The 18,321-nt window shown below is 38.0% G+C and overlaps 1 protein-coding gene across 4 annotated transcripts in view; it reads right to left on the bottom strand.

Moving 5' to 3' along the window:
- Positions 1 to 18,321, bottom strand: part of ASCC1 (activating signal cointegrator 1 complex subunit 1) — a 150,489-nt gene that overhangs the window by 54,254 nt on the left and 77,914 nt on the right. For all 4 annotated transcript variants that reach the window (XR_002825138.1, XM_023737702.1, XM_004383250.2 and 1 more), the window contains exons 6-7: positions 15,947 to 16,083; positions 2,932 to 3,051 (exon numbers count right to left, since the gene is read on the bottom strand). Coding sequence is in view for 3 of the 4 variants with exons in the window: in XM_023737702.1 (XP_023593470.1) it covers positions 2,932 to 3,051; positions 15,947 to 16,083 (257 nt within the window). In the remaining variant the exon portion in view is untranslated. The remainder of the gene's footprint in view (positions 1 to 2,931; positions 3,052 to 15,946; positions 16,084 to 18,321) is intronic.

Here is an 18,321-nt window from a genome sequence, read left to right as displayed (position 1 = left end):
CCTAGGGGGCAGTGAGTTGAAGATAATGGTGATGGAATAATTTGGAAAAGGATAGTGAGAATAGCAGTACAACTGGAAGAATGTAATCAATGTCACTGAATTGTACATGTACAAACTTTTGAAATGGTCTAACTTTGGCTATGCATATTTTCACCAAAAAAGAGGTCCTCCAAGGTCGAGGAGGGAGAGTGTTGACATGTCGTGGGGTTGTTAACCAATGTCATAAAACAATATGTGGACTGTTTAATAAGAAACTGTTTGTTCCGCAAACCTTCACCTAAAGTACAATAAAAAAGTTAAAAAAAAATACTCCTCTCTTTTCTAACTACATACCGGTATGAGGTCATATTTTCTTATAAACTTGGATCAAAACAACATATCAAGATAGATTGAATGCAGAATCAGATATGAGAATCCAGTCGCCTTCTATTAAGTCAGTCATCAAAGAGGTTTACAAAAATGTAAAACGATGCCTATCTTCTCACTTAATTCTTTTTTGGTTTGGGAAATAAAGTTATTTTCATTAAAAATATGCTATTTATGTAAACAAGGAATGTGTTTATTTCTATTATCTTTCAATGAATTAATTCTTTTGAATTTCTTGGTTTTAATTTCTGTCATGGATTGAACTGTGCCCCCCAAAAATGTGTGTAACAATTTGACTAGGCCATGATTCCCAGAATTGTGTGGCTGGCCTCCATTCTGTGATTGTAATTTTATGTTAAAGAGGATTAGAGTGGAATTGTAACACCACCCTTACTCAGGTCACATCCCTGATCCAATGTAAAGGGAGTTTCCCTGGGGTGTGGCCTGTACCACCTTTTATCTCTTGTAAGAGAAAAAGGAAAGGGAAGCAAGCAGAGAGTTGGGGGACCTCATACCATCAAGAAAGCAGTGCCAGGAGCAGAGCACGTCCTTTGGACCAGGGTCCCTGCGCCAAGAAGCTCCTAGTCCGGGGGAACACTGATGAGAAGGCCAAGAGAGAGAGAAAGCCTTCCCCTGGAGCTGACACCCTGGACTTTTAGCCTACTTTGACTGTGAGGAAATAAACTTCTCTTCGTTAAAACCATCTACTTGTGGTATTTCTGTTATAGCAGCACTGGATGACTAAGACAATTTCTAATAAGGTAAATATTGATAAATATAACCCATCTAAACAAAAGCTCTTTTGTTTAAGAACATAAAGGGATTCCAAGACCAAAAAGTTTGAGAACTGCTATCTTAGATCATTATTTCTGTTCATGAAGTTGAAAAGTAATCTACCCCATACATAGTAGTTCTACAACATGATGAAGCCATCTGGATAGTTATGACTTAGAACACAAAGTAAATGATCCATATTAGATATCAAATTCTAACGTAGTAGAAATGTTTTGAGATATCCTCCTGTTAAGGAACAATGTGCCCTTGGTGTTTATGGCAGGGTCATTAATATGATTTTAGGCACATGCCAAGTATCCAGGGGAAAAAAATCTGGTCCAGAACACAAAAACACTAATTCTATGCCAGTTCCCCCCCACCCCCACTCAAAATTCACTTCCAGTTGAACTAAGATAAGAGATAATTGAGATAATCCATTCCAAATGAGATAAGAGAAATCCAGTAAAAGATCCTCTAGGAAAGCAAATGAATTAATTTGCAGGCCTGCCTAGAGACTTGGATTTTCTCTAGAAAGTTTCGGGTTCAGTGTGAGCCCTGTTCTGTCCTGTCCCAAATGAAAAGACCACACAAAATCTCCCAAATCAAAGTGAGCTCCTCTGCTCACCAAAGGCCTGAGTCAACTAAAAAGCAGTGTTAACATTAGAAATGGCTGTGCATGCCTAAGCTAGTCTCAGAAATAGCTTGGGTTGCAAACTGTCAATCCCTAGAATGGATCTAGGGGTGGTGATAACAAAAATAAAAAATCGTGAACACTTTTTGATGTATGTTTTGATGATGTTAGTATGTGTCAACCATTGTTCTAAACATTTTATGTAGATTAATTCAATCCTCATAATCCTATGAAGTTGGTGCAGTTATCTCCATTTTGTCCTGGTATTCACTAGATGTACATTATATTATTTTGGAACTATTAAATTGTCACCCTACCTACCTTCTATTACCCTGAAAAACATGAAGGAAGCACCAATTTCTGTGAAAACTAGATCATTACTACCAACACTCACTGTGATGGTTAAGATTGAGTGTCCCCTTGGCTAGACCATGACTCTCAGTGTTTTGGTAGTTGTATAATGTTGTGGTCACTTCCTTGTTGAAATTCGATACGTGATCACCTCCATGATGCGATCTGCTGAGTGGTACCTGTGGGGGTGACGCCTGTGGTGGCTCACTACCCCCTCAGCTTCACCTCTCCGCCCTCTGCCGTCTAGTTCCTTCCTGCTTGCCTTGCTGGGGCTTTGGCTGGTTCTAGATCCTGAAGCTGGCTCCTGTTCATCTGACCTCCAGTTCTTGGGACTTGAGCTAGCAGCTTGCCTGCCAATCTTAAAAGATTCGTAGCTCTTCACAGCCGGCTACTGCTCTGCTTTCCGGCTTGCTGATTTTGGGTTCGCCAGCCCCTGTGGCTAGCAAATCAGGAGAATCCTCTTTCCTGCCCCACGGACTTGGGACGTTACAGCCTCTAAAAACTGCATGAGCCGTTTCCTTGATATAAATCTCTCTCTCTCTGCTTTACTGGTTTTGCTTCTTTAGAGAACCCAGACCAAGATACACACCATCCAAACAGCTCAATAGTTATCAGACTAGAGGTCTGACACTTTTTCCTACAACCAATTCCCCTTTCAAGATATTAGCTTCCTATTAAAAAGAAGAAGAAAAATTGACATGCTCTTTCCAATGATAAGATTTCAAAGAAAAGGAATCAAAATTAATTGAACACCCAGGGATGCTTTTGACACCTCTCAATCAAAACAAAGACACATTTCAGAAACATACCTGTTGGAGCCATCTTTCATATGGACTTTGGCGTAAAGAACATCCACCATGCCAGGATCATCGTTCATGTATTCTATCCCTGCCATCTCTGCTTCCAGGGGTTGGCCCCCACAAATGTCACTGCAAAGGAAAAAAATTAGGTTTTTATAATTGTTTAAGCTAAGAGGGCTATTATATTTTGAAACATGGTTAAAATACACAGTAAAATATTACCAAAGTGAACTTTTTAAAAAATAATTTTATCCTAATTATCCTTCTAATTTCAAAATTAATAAAGTTTCAATGCCGACAACCTAGAAAACACAGGAAGGTATTTCCAAAGTCACGCTGTATTTATCCCAATACTGGTTTATGATCACTCTCTAATAGAAAAAGTCAACGGGTGATAGTTTTGATTGACAAAGACATTTACTATGTTGTTCCTCTCTCAGGTCTTATTCCATTATTTCTAAAAGCTGCCGACAGTATTTCACTCATATACCAATGGTAAAGGTATAAAACTGGTATCACATCTTTAAGAGCAATTAGGCAATATTTATAAAAAGCCTTCAAGAACAGAAACCCTTTGCCCAAGGAACTCCATTTCTGGGAACCATGCTAAGGAAACAACTATGAATTCAGCTACATAACCAAATAGCTGATGAAGGAAATTTCTTCTTTACAGAATTCCAGCTAATAAATGCAAAACCAAAAATTAAACCTGTTGCCATCGAGTCAATTTCAACTCATAGTGACCCTATAGGACAGAGTAGAACTGCCTCATAGGGTTTCCGAGGAGCGGCTACTGGGTTTGAACTGCTGACCTTCTGGTTAGCAGCCAAGCTCTTAACCACTGTGTCACCAGGGCTCCTATAAATGTAAAAAGAATGATAAAATTAAAATATCACTATTTTTCAACCCCTACTAAAATAATGGATCTAGGCAATGATCACCAATGGCTGCTAAAACTTAGGCAAAATGCTAAGAGAAAATATAAAGGTATCTCTATAAAGGGGAGATTTATAAACGATGGATCAGGTTGACCACACCTGAACCCACAGATCAAGCTTAACATCACAAAGAGAAACAACCAGACAATATGTTCCTCCTGACATAATGCAATAGGAAGTACACAGAACCACCTATGAAGTGGTCTTGTCCAGAAACTGAACTTGAATCAGACTGAGCTTCTAGGCCTAATACAATGCAGTCAGACAAATCCAGAATGTAAGAAATCCTATATGACAAATGACCTGGTTTCTTCAACAAATAAATGGTAATGGGGAAAAAAAGAAGAAAAGAAGGAGGACTTATTGAAAATTAAGAGATTTAAGAAATGTATGAAAAAATGTAATGTGTAGATCTAGTTTGGATTCTGATTCAACAAATCAATGGTAGAAAGACAATTACAAAAATGCATAAATGACATTACTGAGACAGTTGACAACATTGGAATAGGGACTATAGATTAGATCAAAGTATTGCACTGATATAACGATACAGTGGAATATTATTCAGCAATAAAAAGAAATTAAGTGCTGATACATGCTACATACAACATAGATGAACCTTGAGAACATTATGCTAAGTCAAGGAAGATAATCACAAAGGACCACATATTGTATGATTCCATTTACAGGCAATCCCCACGTTACGAACATCCAACTTAGTACAACCCTTAATTAAAAACCAACTCCTGTAAAGCCTATTATACTAAAAATTCAAGGTAGACACTTGTTCATAATAACAAATGGGTGCTACTTTGAGACGCGCATCAAAACATTCTTATTATTGCTTTATAATTACGTTAAAGATGTTTTAGTGTATGCTGTCAGAAGAGACTCTGTGACTTGTTCTTGAGCGTGAGTAGCTAAAGTGAATGGAAGAAATGATGACATAAAAGAGATGAACAGAAGACTTCAAAGGTCAGCTCGAGAAGACAAAGTATTACAATGACATGTGCAAAGACCTGGAATTAGAAAGCCAAAAGGGAAAAATACACTAGGCATTTCTTAAGCTGAAAGAACTGAAGGAAAAATTCAAGCCTCAAATTGCAACAGTGAAGGATTCTATGTGCAAAACACTGAATGATGCAGGAAGCATCAAAAGAAGATGGAAGGAATACACAGAGTTACCGTACCAAAAAGAACTGGCTGACTTTCAGTCACTTTAGGAGGTAGCATAGGATCAAGAACCAATGATACTGAAGGAAGAAGTCCAAGTTGCACTGAAGACACTGGTGAAAAACAAGGCTCCCCGAACTGACAGAATACCAACTGAGATGTTTTGACAAACAGATGCAGTGCTGGAAGCACTCACTCTTCTAGGCCAAGAAATTTGGAAGACAGCTACCTGGCCAACTATTCCAAAGAAAGGTGATCCAAATGAATGCAGAAATTATTGAACAATATCATTAACATCACACGCAAGTAAAATTTTGCTGAAGACCGTTCAAAAGCAGTTACAGCAGTACATCGACAGAGAATTGTAAGATAATAAATCTGTGTCATTTTAAGCTGAAAAAAACAGTACTGCATTTTGATATTGCAAATTGACACTAAATTTCCTGAGAAAATCCTTGCTTCTTAGAAATGCACACTAGACACTAAAAGGTAAAGCGAGCGGCACTAAGACAAAGGCACTAGGAGGTAAAAACAAACATTAAAACCATTGAAAATCATTTATGAGGCAAATAGGGAAATCTGAACACTGACTGGTGTTCCTTTTGTAAGTGTGATAATGGTTTTGTTGATACTTTTAAAAAGAGAGCCCTTTATTTTTTAGACATATACCAAAGAAATGAAGTATTTTCAAGTGAAATTGTATTCTAGCTGGGATTGATTTTAAAATAATTCTGCAAAGAGAAAAACTGTAGGAGTATAGATGAACCAGACTGGCCATATGTTGACAATTGCTAAATCGCATGAGGTAGGTTTTCCACAATAAGAAGTTTTTTAAAAAAGTTAAACTATAACAACATCAAGAAAAGTTTCAAATAAGAGTTTACTACAGAGTCACTGTGGTATCTTTATATTAACAACAAAACAACAAAAGGAAACAATTTAAATGCCAGCAAAAGGGGAACTGTTGCAAACTGTAATTTATCCACCTGATGTACTATTACAGAGTCATTGAAAATGTAGATGCAAATTTGTTGACAGAGAAAAATGCTGACAATATGTCGTGAGACAAAAGCAAGTTCTACAACTGTATGTGGAGGTTAATCTCATTTTTGTTTGTACAAAAATACATATACACACTTCTGGGAATTTATTCCCAGATATACTCACACCCATAAGAAATAATCTGTGGACAGGGTTTTAACCAGGGTATTGTTTGGAGTAATGAAAAACTGGAAACAGACTAAATGTCCAATAACATGGGGCTGATTAAATAAACTGGAATACTATGAGCAATGAATAAGCCACATATAAGACTGGAGAAGCTTTTTAGGTACTGATACGGAATGATCATATTTTAAGTTTAAAAAAAAAGTATACAACACACAATACTGGAGAAGTCAGCACAACTCGATCAAGGCAAGGTCATGAAAGCTTCATAGATACATCCAAACTCCCTGAGGGACCGAATTACTGGGCTGAGGGCTAGGGACCATGGTCTCAGGGGCTATCTAGTTCAATTGGCATAGCATAGTTTATAAAGAAAATGTTCTACACCCTACTTTGGTGAGTAGTGTCTGGGGTCTTAAAAGCTTTCGAGTGGCCATCTAATATACTCCACTGGTCCCACCCCATCCGGAGCAAGGGAGAATGAAGAAAACCAAAGACACAAGGGAAAGATTAGTCCAAAGAACTAATGGACCACAACTACCACAGCCTCCACCAGACTGAGTCCAGTACAACTAGATGGTGCCCAGCTATCATCACCGACTGCTCTGACAGGGATCACAATAGAGGGTCCTGGACAGAGCTAGAGAAAAATGTAGAACAAAATTCAAACTCACAAAAAAAGACCAGACTGGACAGAGACTGGAGACCCCCCAACAGTATGGCGCCCGGACACCTTTTTAACTCAGTACTGAAGTCACTCCTGAGGTTCACTCTTCAGCCAAAGATCAGACAGGCCCATGAAACAAAATGAGACTAAATGGTCACACTAGACCAGGGATAAGGATGAGAAGTCAGGCGGGAACAGGAAAGCTGGTAACGGGGAACCGAAGGTCAAGAAAGGGCAAGTGTTGACATGTCATGGGGTTGGCAACCAATGTCACAAAACAATATGTGTATTAATTGTTTAATGAGAAACTAATCTGCTCTGTAGACTTTTATCTAAAGTACAAAAAAAGGAGTAACCAACAATGTGCATGCTGTTTGTGTAAAAGATGGGGGAAGAAAAACTAATATATATATATATATGTATATATACACACACACACATTTGCTTGAACATTAGTAAGTCTCTGGAAAGATACAAAGAAATTGGTAACATTTGTTGCCTCTAGAGAGGAGTGCCAGGTGGCTGGTGGGTTAACAGTTGAAGGGAAACTGCACATCCTTTGTATCTTTAAATTCTGTAAGTAAATTATACCTCAAAGGAAAAAACACATATATGCATCTAAAGATGTGTGGGAGTATATACTCCAAAATGTTAATGATAATTATCTTTAAGTGGTAGGATTACAAGTGATGTTTTATTTTTATTTATCTGCATTTTTTGGCTTTTCTAAAACTAACATGTATTACTTTTATATTAAGTAAAACCCCACCACTGTGCTTTCTTCCCAAACCCCTTAAACAGACTTGGACTGAACCAAAAAGGCCTCGTTGTGCCAAGCTGAAATCTAGCTAAAAATCAGCTCACCGCATACAGCCTTCATGACGGCATGGGCTCTATCCATCTTGTCCACGCCGATATCCTCAGAACCTGGCATGATGACTTATATATAAAGCGTGCTCAATAAATCTCTGGTAAACACTGAATGGATGTTCTCCTATTAAAGGAGAAGCCGTTCTGGACAATTTTGAGAGAATGTGGTCATACTCCCACATTGTCATTGAATAAAATGTGGTACTGGTTCAAAGACAAAAGGACTTCAGGAGGATCCATCGAAAGACAATTCTAAAAAACAACAACAAAAGTTCTCCTTGATATTGAACCTAGGATCTTTGTACCCTAGGAATCCTAACGGTAGAGATTCCCTTAAAACTTCTAGGCCTACACTGTCTCTTCTACACATTATTGTTCAAGATCATAATTTTTCTCTTGGATAAGATCATAATTTTTCTCAAAAAGAAACTAAATATACTCAACTATTTTAGACAGATACATGATTCAAAAAATTATAGTCCTGATCATAAATATCCCTGTAGCCTGAGGCCTACAGATTCAATCAACAATACAGTATTATCTTCACTCCAAGAACCAGCGAAAGAATTCAGTCTGAACAACTGCCATTCGCATCTATCAGAGTGCTGTGGAGATGATTTACTTGAAAAAGGCAGTTTAATACTAATCAAACATTCTACATTTGTTTTAAGCTCTAACCCTGCATAGTTAGGTCACCAGAAAGCACCATACCATTGGTTTACTTTCACACAAAAATGTTTTTACTGGGGAGTCAGTATAAGAAAGAGCCACAGGAACAATGTTTTTCTGTATCTTCTGCAAACTTCTCGTTAAAGATGCAGCTCATCATCTTCTGTGACCTTATGTTCTTTGTGTTAAAGGTCACATGATACATTCTTCTTGAACTGAGAACTAGAAAACGTAGTCTCTCCTAAAAAGCTCTCATGTGCCTTTTTATCAGATAAGAACTAGATAAAGTGGTGTGCTTCTTTTTGGAATTTAGTTCTACTATACTGATATGAGAAAACAGTACTCAATTTTAATATTCAAATAAATTATTATCTTACTTTGGTTTTCAGGTTGAATTTTCTCCCTATTCCATCTATATGTTATCTGATCTCTCTGATTTTAGCATTTCTCTTGTATACATGTCCTCACTATAAACTACCTTAAATCTCTGACTAAGTGGAGTACCAAGAATAAATTAATAAATGAAACAATAAAACAGGATCAGAAGCCTGTTTTACGAGTAAAAACAAAAACTCTTTCATCCTACCCCTGGGATTTATCGAGAGAGACTGAAGAGCAGGTGAGAAATCCAGTGGTTTGCCTGACAGGCTGCTCTTTGTCACAGTGACTAAACCATTCCATCTGGGACACTGGTGAACTGACTTTCCAGTTGAGTGACACCTGAGGCAATAATTCAGACTTAGCATTTGTCCATGGGTATTTCTCTTTCTTCTTCTTCTCCCTCCCTTCTTGTTCCTTTTTAGCTTCTTCTCTGGTTTTTCCTTAGGCCTATCAGGAACACTTAGGTACACGGAGGGTGGTACTGGCGCTAAAGAACTGCTGCGTATCTGCAGGGTATACACTCAGAGCCACCGCGCTGTGTACTCTCCCTCTCACAAAGGAAAGTCACAAGGGACACTTTAGAGCCTCAGAGTTCACTAAACTTTGTAAATAATTCATCTGAAATCTACACAGCTACATGAACCTTTAGTCTAAGGAGTGAAATAAAAGTTCCTGATTCTGGTCAGGTTTCATTCTTTAAACTCAAAACCCAACCCAATAGAGTTGTTGGTTACACGACACTGAATATGTACTAAATGCCACTGAAATGTTCACTTTAAAATGATCAGTCGTGAATTTCTCCTCAATTAAAAAAATAAAAAGGAATAACTAAGAGCGAAGATATATTTTTTAATCTTAAAATTAAACAAATACTCCACTGCTCGATTTTTTTAAAAATATCTATATATCACTGTTTTAACTAAATTTCAATACAGCTACATTTATTTAAATGTCTCGATTTTAAAAGCCATCAAATTAAACTAAAGCATATGATGTACTAGCTTCTTCATTTTCAATTCTTTCTTGTTTATATTTTAATTTGGGATCTTAATACCATAAAAATGGAGGGACTGGTGGTTTGGTAGTAAAATTCTAGGCTTCCATGCAGGAGACAGGGGTTTGACTCTTCGCCAATGCACTTCATGCACAGCCACCACCCATCTGTCGGTGGAGTCTGATGTGTTGCTATGACGTGGAACAGGTTTCAGTGGAGTTTATAGACTTAGACAGACTAGAAAGAAAGGCCTGGCTATCCACTTCCAAAAACTAGCCAATGAAAATCCTATGGATCACAATCGCCCAATCTGCAACTGATCATGGGGATGACACAGGACTGGACAGCATTTCATTCCGTTGCGCATGGGGTCACCATGAATTGGGGGCCAACTCAAGGGCAGTGAACAACTACAACTACACACTATCAAAGGTTGAGGTTAGAAATGCCATTATTTATTGATATCCTTTCAAAGTATACCAAAGTGCAAAGGCAATCAAAGAGCAAGAAGAAGGAAGAAAAAAAGTTAGATTCCATGTTTTACTTCCAAACCAAACCAAAACCCTGCCGTCAAGTCGATTCTGACACACAGCGACCCTATAGGACAGAGTAGAACTGCCCCATAGGGTTTCCAAGCAGTGGCTGGGGAATTTGAACTGCCAACCTTTTGGTTAGCAGCCAAGCTCTTAACCACTTTGCCACCAGGGTTCCATGTTTTACTTACCCGCTAGGGTGTAACAGAAGTCTTTTTTTTTTTTTTTTTTTTTAAATTTAAGGAGAAGTTTCTTCCTTTAAGGGAAACGCGGCACATCTAACCAATTCTGATTCTCGTCCTCCTTCTCAGAAATAAACTAATTTTGCACTATATGCTTTTTAAATAAGTGTTTGTGGTGGTGGGAAGGGGAGACAAGCAGGCTTGCTTTATTTGCTTTTCAAATCTTCCCAGCCTTTTTGAAAAGAGCATCTTCAAAATAATTTTTGCATGTGCTGCAGATTTTTGGCAGGGTAACTCTGTCCTATTTCAAAAGCTTTGCTGAATTTGAAAAACTACAATTACTGTTTTCATCCCGTCAATGTCAAAAATTCTTAGAAACTATTAAGGCTGCTCTTCATTCCCTATGCACACCAACCCTGACATGCTTAGAGGGCTCAGATTTGGCATTAAGTCACAAAAGACACCAAGAGACATAACAGGGAGCAAGTCAGCTAAATTCTTAAAAAGCTCAGGATAAAGCTCTGGTGATTAAAAACATGTGGCCTGATTTTCATAAGGTATAAAAAACAAATACTTCTCTAAACAAATACTTTATCTGCCTTTAAATTTTTTCTTAACGGGATTATCCCAATGGCAGCCAAGAAAATGAAGCTGCTTTCAGTTCAGGTTATAGCAAAAGATGATCTGGCAGTAAATGAGGTATCAGAACTGATGCTTAAACCAGTGGAAATCGCTCTGCTTTGTAAATTAAAGCATAAACTTGTATTGTGTGCAAGGAAATTGCAAACATAAAATTGTGAACACCAAATTATTGTGAATTTTAGGTAAGATCGAGAGAAACAGACATGTCCACCACTGAGCAAATAAGGATGTGTTCTTTGCTGTTCGAAATTCAGAAGGGATAGACAGACTGCAAACTCAATCTGCTTATGATTTTTTTAAATTTTATTGTGCTTTAGATGAAAGCTTACAGCTCAAGTTAGTTTCTCATTCAAAAATTTATACACATATTGTTTTGTGACATCAGTTGTAAACCCCGCAATGTGACAGCATTCTCCCCCCTTCCACCCTGAGTTCCTCGTGTCCATTTGTCCAGTTTTCTTGCCCCTTCCTGCTTTCTCGTCTTGCTTTTGGGCAAGAGTTGCCCATTTGGTCTCCTATACTTGAGTAAACTAAGAAGCACATTCCTCACCTATGATATTGTTTGTTTTATAGACTTGTGTTATGGATTGAATTGTGTCCCTCAAAACTGTGTCAACTTGGCTAGGCCATGATTCCCAGTATTGTGTGGTTGTCCTCCATTTTGTGATCTGATGTAATTCTCCTTTGTGTTGTAAATCCTAACCTGTATGATGTTAATGAGGCAGGATTAGAGGCAGTTATGTTAATAAGGCAGGACACACTCTACAGGGTTAGCCTGTTCTTGAGTCAATTTCTTTTAGATATAAAAGACAGAAGCGAGTAGAGAGGAGAAGGACCTCATTACCACCAAACAAGAAGAGCCAGGAGCAAAGCGCATCATTGGACCCGGGGTCACTGCACTGAGAAGCTCCTTGTTGTTGTTGTTAGGCATCATCCAGTGGGTTCCAACTCATAGCAACCCTATGTACAACAGAACAAAACACTGCCTGGTCTCATGATCGTTGTTATGCTTGAGCCCACTGTTGCAGCCACTGTGTCAATCCATCTCATTGACAGTCTTCCTCTTTTTTGTTGACCCGCTACTTTACCAAGCATGATGTCCTTCTCCAGGAACTGATCCCTCCTGACAACATATCCAAAGTACGTGAGACGAAGTCTCATCATCCTTGCTTCTAAAGAGCATTCTGGCTTTACTTCTTCCAAGATACATCTATTTGCTCTTTTTGCAGTCCATGGTATATTCAATATTCTTCACCAACACCATAATTCAAAGACGTCAATTCTTCTTAGGTCCTCCTTATTCATTACCCAGCTTTTGCATGCATATGAGGCGACTGAAAACACCATGGCTTGGGTCAGGCCCACTTTCGTCTTCAAGGTGACATGTTTGCTTTTTAATACTTTAAAGAGGTCTTTTGCAGCAGATTTGCCCAATGTAATGCATTATTTGTTTTCCTGACTGTTGCTTCCATGGGTGTTGACTGTGGATCCAAGTAAAATGAAATCCTTGACAACTTCAATCTTTTCTCCATTTATCATGATGTTGCTTATTGGTCCAGTTGTAAAGATTTCTGTTTTCTTTATTTTGAACTGTAATTCATACTGAAGGCTGTAGTCTTTGATCTTCTTCAGTAAGTGCTTCAAGTCCTCTTCACTTTCAGGAAGCAAGGCTGTGTCATCCATAACACAAATTGTTAATGAGTCTTCCTCCAATCCTGATGCCCCATTCTTCTTCATGGAGTCCAGCTTCTCGGATTATTTGCTCAGCATACAGATTGAGTAAGTATGGTGAAAGGATACCTCCCAGACACACACCTTTCCTGACTTTAAACCATGCAGTATCTTCTTGTTCTGTTCGAACGACTGCTTCTTGATCTGTGTACAGGTTCCTCATGAGCACAATCAAGTGTTCTGGAATTCCCATCCTTCACAATGTTATCCATAATTTGTTATGATCCACACAGTTGAATACCTCTGCATAGTCAATAAAACACAGATAAACATCCTTCTGGTATTCTCTGCTTTCAGCCAGGATTCATCTGATATCAGCAATGATATCAATGGATCCACAACCTCTTCTGAATTTGGCTTGAATTTCTGGCAGTTCCCTGTTGATGTACTACTGCAACTGCTTTTGAATGATCTTCAGAAAAATTTACTTGCATGTGATATTAATAATATTATCTGATAATTTCCACATTTGGTTGGATCACTTTTCTTTAGAATAGGCATAAATATGGATCTCTTCCAGTCAGTTGGCCAGGTAGCCGTCTTCCAAATTTCTTGGCATAGAAGAGTGAGCACTTCCAATGCTGCATCTGCTTGTCGAAACATCTCAATTGGTATTCCATCAATTCCTGGAGCCTTGTTTTTCGTCAATGCCTTCAGTGCAGCTTGGACCTCTTCCTTCAGTACCATCGGTTCCTGATTGTATGGTACCTCCTGAAATGGTTGAATGTAGACCAATTGTTTTTGGTATAGTAACTCTGTGTATTCCTTTCATCTTCTTTTGATACTTCCTGTGTGAATATTTTCCCCTTAGAATCCTTCAGTATTGCAACTCAAGGCTTGAATTTTTTCTTCAGCTCTTTCAGCTTGAGAAATGCTGAGCGTGTTCTTCCCTTTCGGTTTTCTAACTCCAGGTCTTTGCACGTGTCATTATAATACTCTACTCTGTCTTCTCGAGCGGCCCTTTGAAATCTTCTGTTCAGCTCTTTAACATCGTCATTTCTTTCATTTGCTTTAGCTACTCAACATTCAAGAACAAGTTTCAGAGTCTCTTCTGACATCCATTTTGATCTTTTCTTTCTTTCCTGTCTTTTTAATGACCTCTCGCTTTCTTTGGAAACCCTGGTTAAGTGTTACGACTGCTAACCAAAAGATTGGCAGTTCAAATCCACCAGGTGGTCCTTGGAAACTCTATGGGGCAGTTCTACTCTGTCCTATAGGGTGGCTATTAGTTGGAATCAACTTGATGGCAATGGGTTTGGTTTTTTTTTTTTCTTTCTTCATGTATGATGTTCTTGATGTCATTCCATAACTCATCTGGTCTTTGGTCATTAGTGTTCAACACATCAAATTTATTCTTGAGATGGTCTCTAAATTCAGGTGGGATATACTCAAGGTCGTACTTTGGCTCTCGTCGACTTGCTCTAATTTTCTTCAGGTTCAAGTTGAACGTCCACAGGAACAGTTGATGGTCTGTTCCGCAGTTGGCCCTTGGCCTTGTTCTGACTGATGATATTGAACTTTTTCATAGTGTCTTTTCACAGATGTAGTCGATTCGATTCCTGTGTAGTCCATCTGGAGAGGCCCACGTGTATGGCAGCCATTTATGTTGTTGAAAAAAGATATTTGCAAAGAAGAAGTTGTTGGTCTTGCAAAATTACATCATGCGATCTCCAAAGCCGTTTCTATCATGAAGGATATATTTTCCAACTACCTACCGATCCTTCTTCGTTTCCAACTTTCATATTCCAATCACCAGTAATTATCAATGCATCCTGACTGCATGTTTGATAAATTTCAGACTGCAGAAGTTGGTAAAAATCTTCAATTTTTTCCTCTTTGGCCTCATTAGTTGGTGCATAAACTTGAGAGTCATATTAACTGGTCCTTCTTGTAGGCATCGGATATCCTATCACTGACAGCATTGTACTTCAGGAGAGATCTTGAAACGTTCTTTTTGACAATGAATGCAACGCCATTCCTCTTCAGTTTGTCATTCCCAGCATAGTAGATCATATGGACTCAATCAAATCATGTGAATGCTTAAAAAGAACCTGTCCCTGCTGTGGTCACAGACAGATGTGATGACAGAAGAAGGGTCAGAGAGATGCAATGTTGCTGGCTTTGAAGATGGAGGAAGGAGGCCACAAGCCAAGGACTGTAGGCAGCCTCTAGAAGCTAGCAAAGACAGGAAACAGATTCTCCTCTACAGCCTCCAGAAGGAACATGGCCCTGAATACACTTTGATTTTAGTCCAATGAGACCTGTATCAAGACTTCTGACCCACAGAACTGTAAGATAATAAATTGTGTTGTTTCAAGCCCTGACATTTTTAATAATTTGTTACAGCAGCATAGAAAACAGTAGAATAGAATACAGTAATAGAAACAGAAAACATAGAATACAGTAGCCTGGATTCTTTTTGACAGAGATAGTAGCTTATTCTCTTTTTCTCAAAAGAGAATTTCCTTTTGGAGAAAATAGTAAGATGTCCTATTTAAATGTAAAATTTGCCTACTGAACTAATATAATTCATAGTAGAGTCTTCCCATAAAAATTTGTAAATATATACAGGTAGTCCCTGATTTACAATGTATTTGAGTTATGACAAACCACACTTACAACCTTTTTTTTGTTTTGTTTTCGTACATTTTATCATTAGTAATATGTACTACATACAACATTGCAATGAGTAATTTGCTGATGTCATCTTATGTGTAAGTTTATATGTAATGTTTCAAACCCCCAAAGACAAATAAAGATAGGATTTATAAAGATATTGATAATAAAAGGCAATAATAATGAAAACGAAAAAAAAAAATGGAGGTATTCAACTTACGTGAGAACCAACTTACAACGGAGTCGTTACAACAGAACCCCATCATAAGTCAGGCGCTACCTGTACTTTTAAGTTCACTTGAAACCTTTCAGACAATGTCCAATGTTAACTGTTACAGGTGGGTGAGTCAACAAACCTTGTTCGCATGTCACCCAGCTCCCTAGTCCAAAAATAAGTCTGTGGTACCAAAAGGAAGGCAGTACAGTGTGACCACCCCTCCTCATTCCTGTGGATTACTCACTCAATGAACTCCTGTTTACACTGCTGTAGCATCTCACATGTCTGCTGAATCTCTTGCTCACTCAGAAGCACCAACATCCCAATAGTTAGGTGAAGCTTTTTGGGTTTCTGGAAAATGCTGCCATCGACCCCACGATCCTGTTATCAAAGGGAGAAAAACAAGAAACTCAGCCCACCAAATGGTCAACAATTACTTTAAAACAAGGATAAGAATGTAAGGGGACAGGGAAACTAGATTAATGGAAATAGAACAACCAGAAAGGAAACACTGAGAATGTTCATGCATTGTGAAGAACGTAACCAATGTCACTGAACAAGTTGTATAGAAATGTTGAATGGGAACCTAAACTGCTGTGTAAACCTTCACCAAAAACACAATAAAATATTATTTAAAAAGAAAGAAACACAGCCCAACAAAATTAAAACTGCAGCCTGATAGAATGGCATGGCCCAGGAAAAAGAGAATGCCATCCAAATGTAAGTTCTAAGACTATCTTTATTCCTTATAAGCTTTTGTTACTTCCAGAGCAGCTGGGACGATTATGGGTCTCCTCAAAGAGTAACATGCTGTTTATAATAACACAGGGCTCCTTCTATCTTAAGGAGCCCTGGTGGTGCAGTGCTCGGCTGCTAATTGAAAGGTCGGTGGTTCGATTCCACCAGCCATTCCGTGGGAGAAAGATGTGGCAATCTGCTTCCATAAAGATTACAGCCTTGGAAACGCTATGGGGCAATTCTACCCTGTCCTATAGGGTTGCTATGAGTCGGAATCAACTTGACAGCACACAACAACATTTCTATCTTAATGGAGACTGTAGTATTTTCAGGTAGAATTCTTTGTGTTAACTGTAAATTTTCCCAAACAAAAAGATGAGTGAAATATGAATTTGGAGAGATATCTAGACACTTTAGCTGCCATATCAAATATAGTCACTCTTTACTGGCACCATCATGACTTCACTTTAAAACCTTTGCATCTAGGAAATGCAAAAGATAAATAATATACCTTATGAATCCTTATTTTTTTTAATTGAGACAAAATTCACATAACATAAAATTCACCATTTTAATAATTTTAAAATGTACAACTCAGTGACTTATTATTTCACAATGTTATGCAACCAACACCACTATCCAGTTCCAGAACATTTCCATCATCCTTCTAATTTCCTCTTACCCCTGTATCTTTTGTTTTTTTAACTGAACTTTAGATGAAGGTTTACAGAACAAACTAGCTCCTCATTAAACAGTTAGTTACCCTCTATATCTTGGCAACCACTAATCAACTTTCTGTCTCTATGGATTTGCCTGTTCTAGGCATTTCATACAACTGAGTCATACACTATGTAGCATTTTGGGTCTGGCTTCTTTTATTTAGCACAATGTTTTCAAGGTTCATCCATGTTGTCGCATGTGTCAATATTTCATTCTTTTTTTAATGGCTGAACAATATTCCACTGTATGGACATACCATATTTTGTTTAACCATTCATGAGGTGATGGACATCTGGGTTAGCTCCACTTTTTGGCTAATAAATAATGCTTCTATGAACATTTATGTACAAGTTTGTGTGCGATCGTATGTTTTCAGTTCTCTGAACCATATGATAACTCTACATTTAATCATCTGAGGAACTGTCAATTTCCACAGCAGATGCACCATTTTACATTTCCACTAGTAATGTATGAGGGTCCTAATTTCTTCACATTATTGCCAATACTTGTTATTTCCTATCTTTTTCACACCATCCTAAGAGGGATGAAGTGGTATCTTATTGTGGTTTTGATTTGCATTTCCCTAATGACTAACGATGTTGAGCATCTTTTCATGTGTTGATTAGCCATTTGTACGTCTTGTTTGGAAAAATGTCTATTAATACACTTCGCCCATTTTTTAAATTGGGTTTTTGTCTTTTTATTGTTGAGTTGTAAGAGTTCTTTATATATTCTGGATACTAGACCCTTGTCCCTTTTGAACGTAAGCAGGTCTCAAGTTTCATCAATGTTATTCTGTAAATGGAGACAAGAAAAAAGAGCTGAGAATCTTCTCCTCCAACAGGAGCAAAGCAGGAACTGTATCTTTGAATTTCAAGTTCTTATCCCATAATCTGATCTGTGGCCTAATAAACCACCCCAAGGGCAGAGAAATGTATTTAACAAATGTGGGTAACTTAAATCTTGTTCTTGGTTTTCCTAAGACTTACTGTCTTAGCAATAGGCGTTAATAGGTTAATTCGTTTTCTAAGACCTTGAGCTATTTTTATACCTGATGACAAGTTCTGAGATTCTACACTTCAACCCAAATTACCCCACTGAATGAAAGTGATTTTTAAGGAGAAATCAGCTTTAAATGTGTCAACAAAGGCTAAGTACAAT

This window comes from Trichechus manatus, unplaced genomic scaffold, assembly GCF_000243295.1.
Source record: "Trichechus manatus latirostris isolate Lorelei unplaced genomic scaffold, TriManLat1.0 scaffold00106, whole genome shotgun sequence".
NCBI lineage: Eukaryota > Metazoa > Chordata > Mammalia > Sirenia > Trichechidae > Trichechus > Trichechus manatus.
The sequence above is the reverse complement of the archived record's forward strand: the minus strand, read 5'-3'. Positions and strand labels throughout refer to the sequence as shown.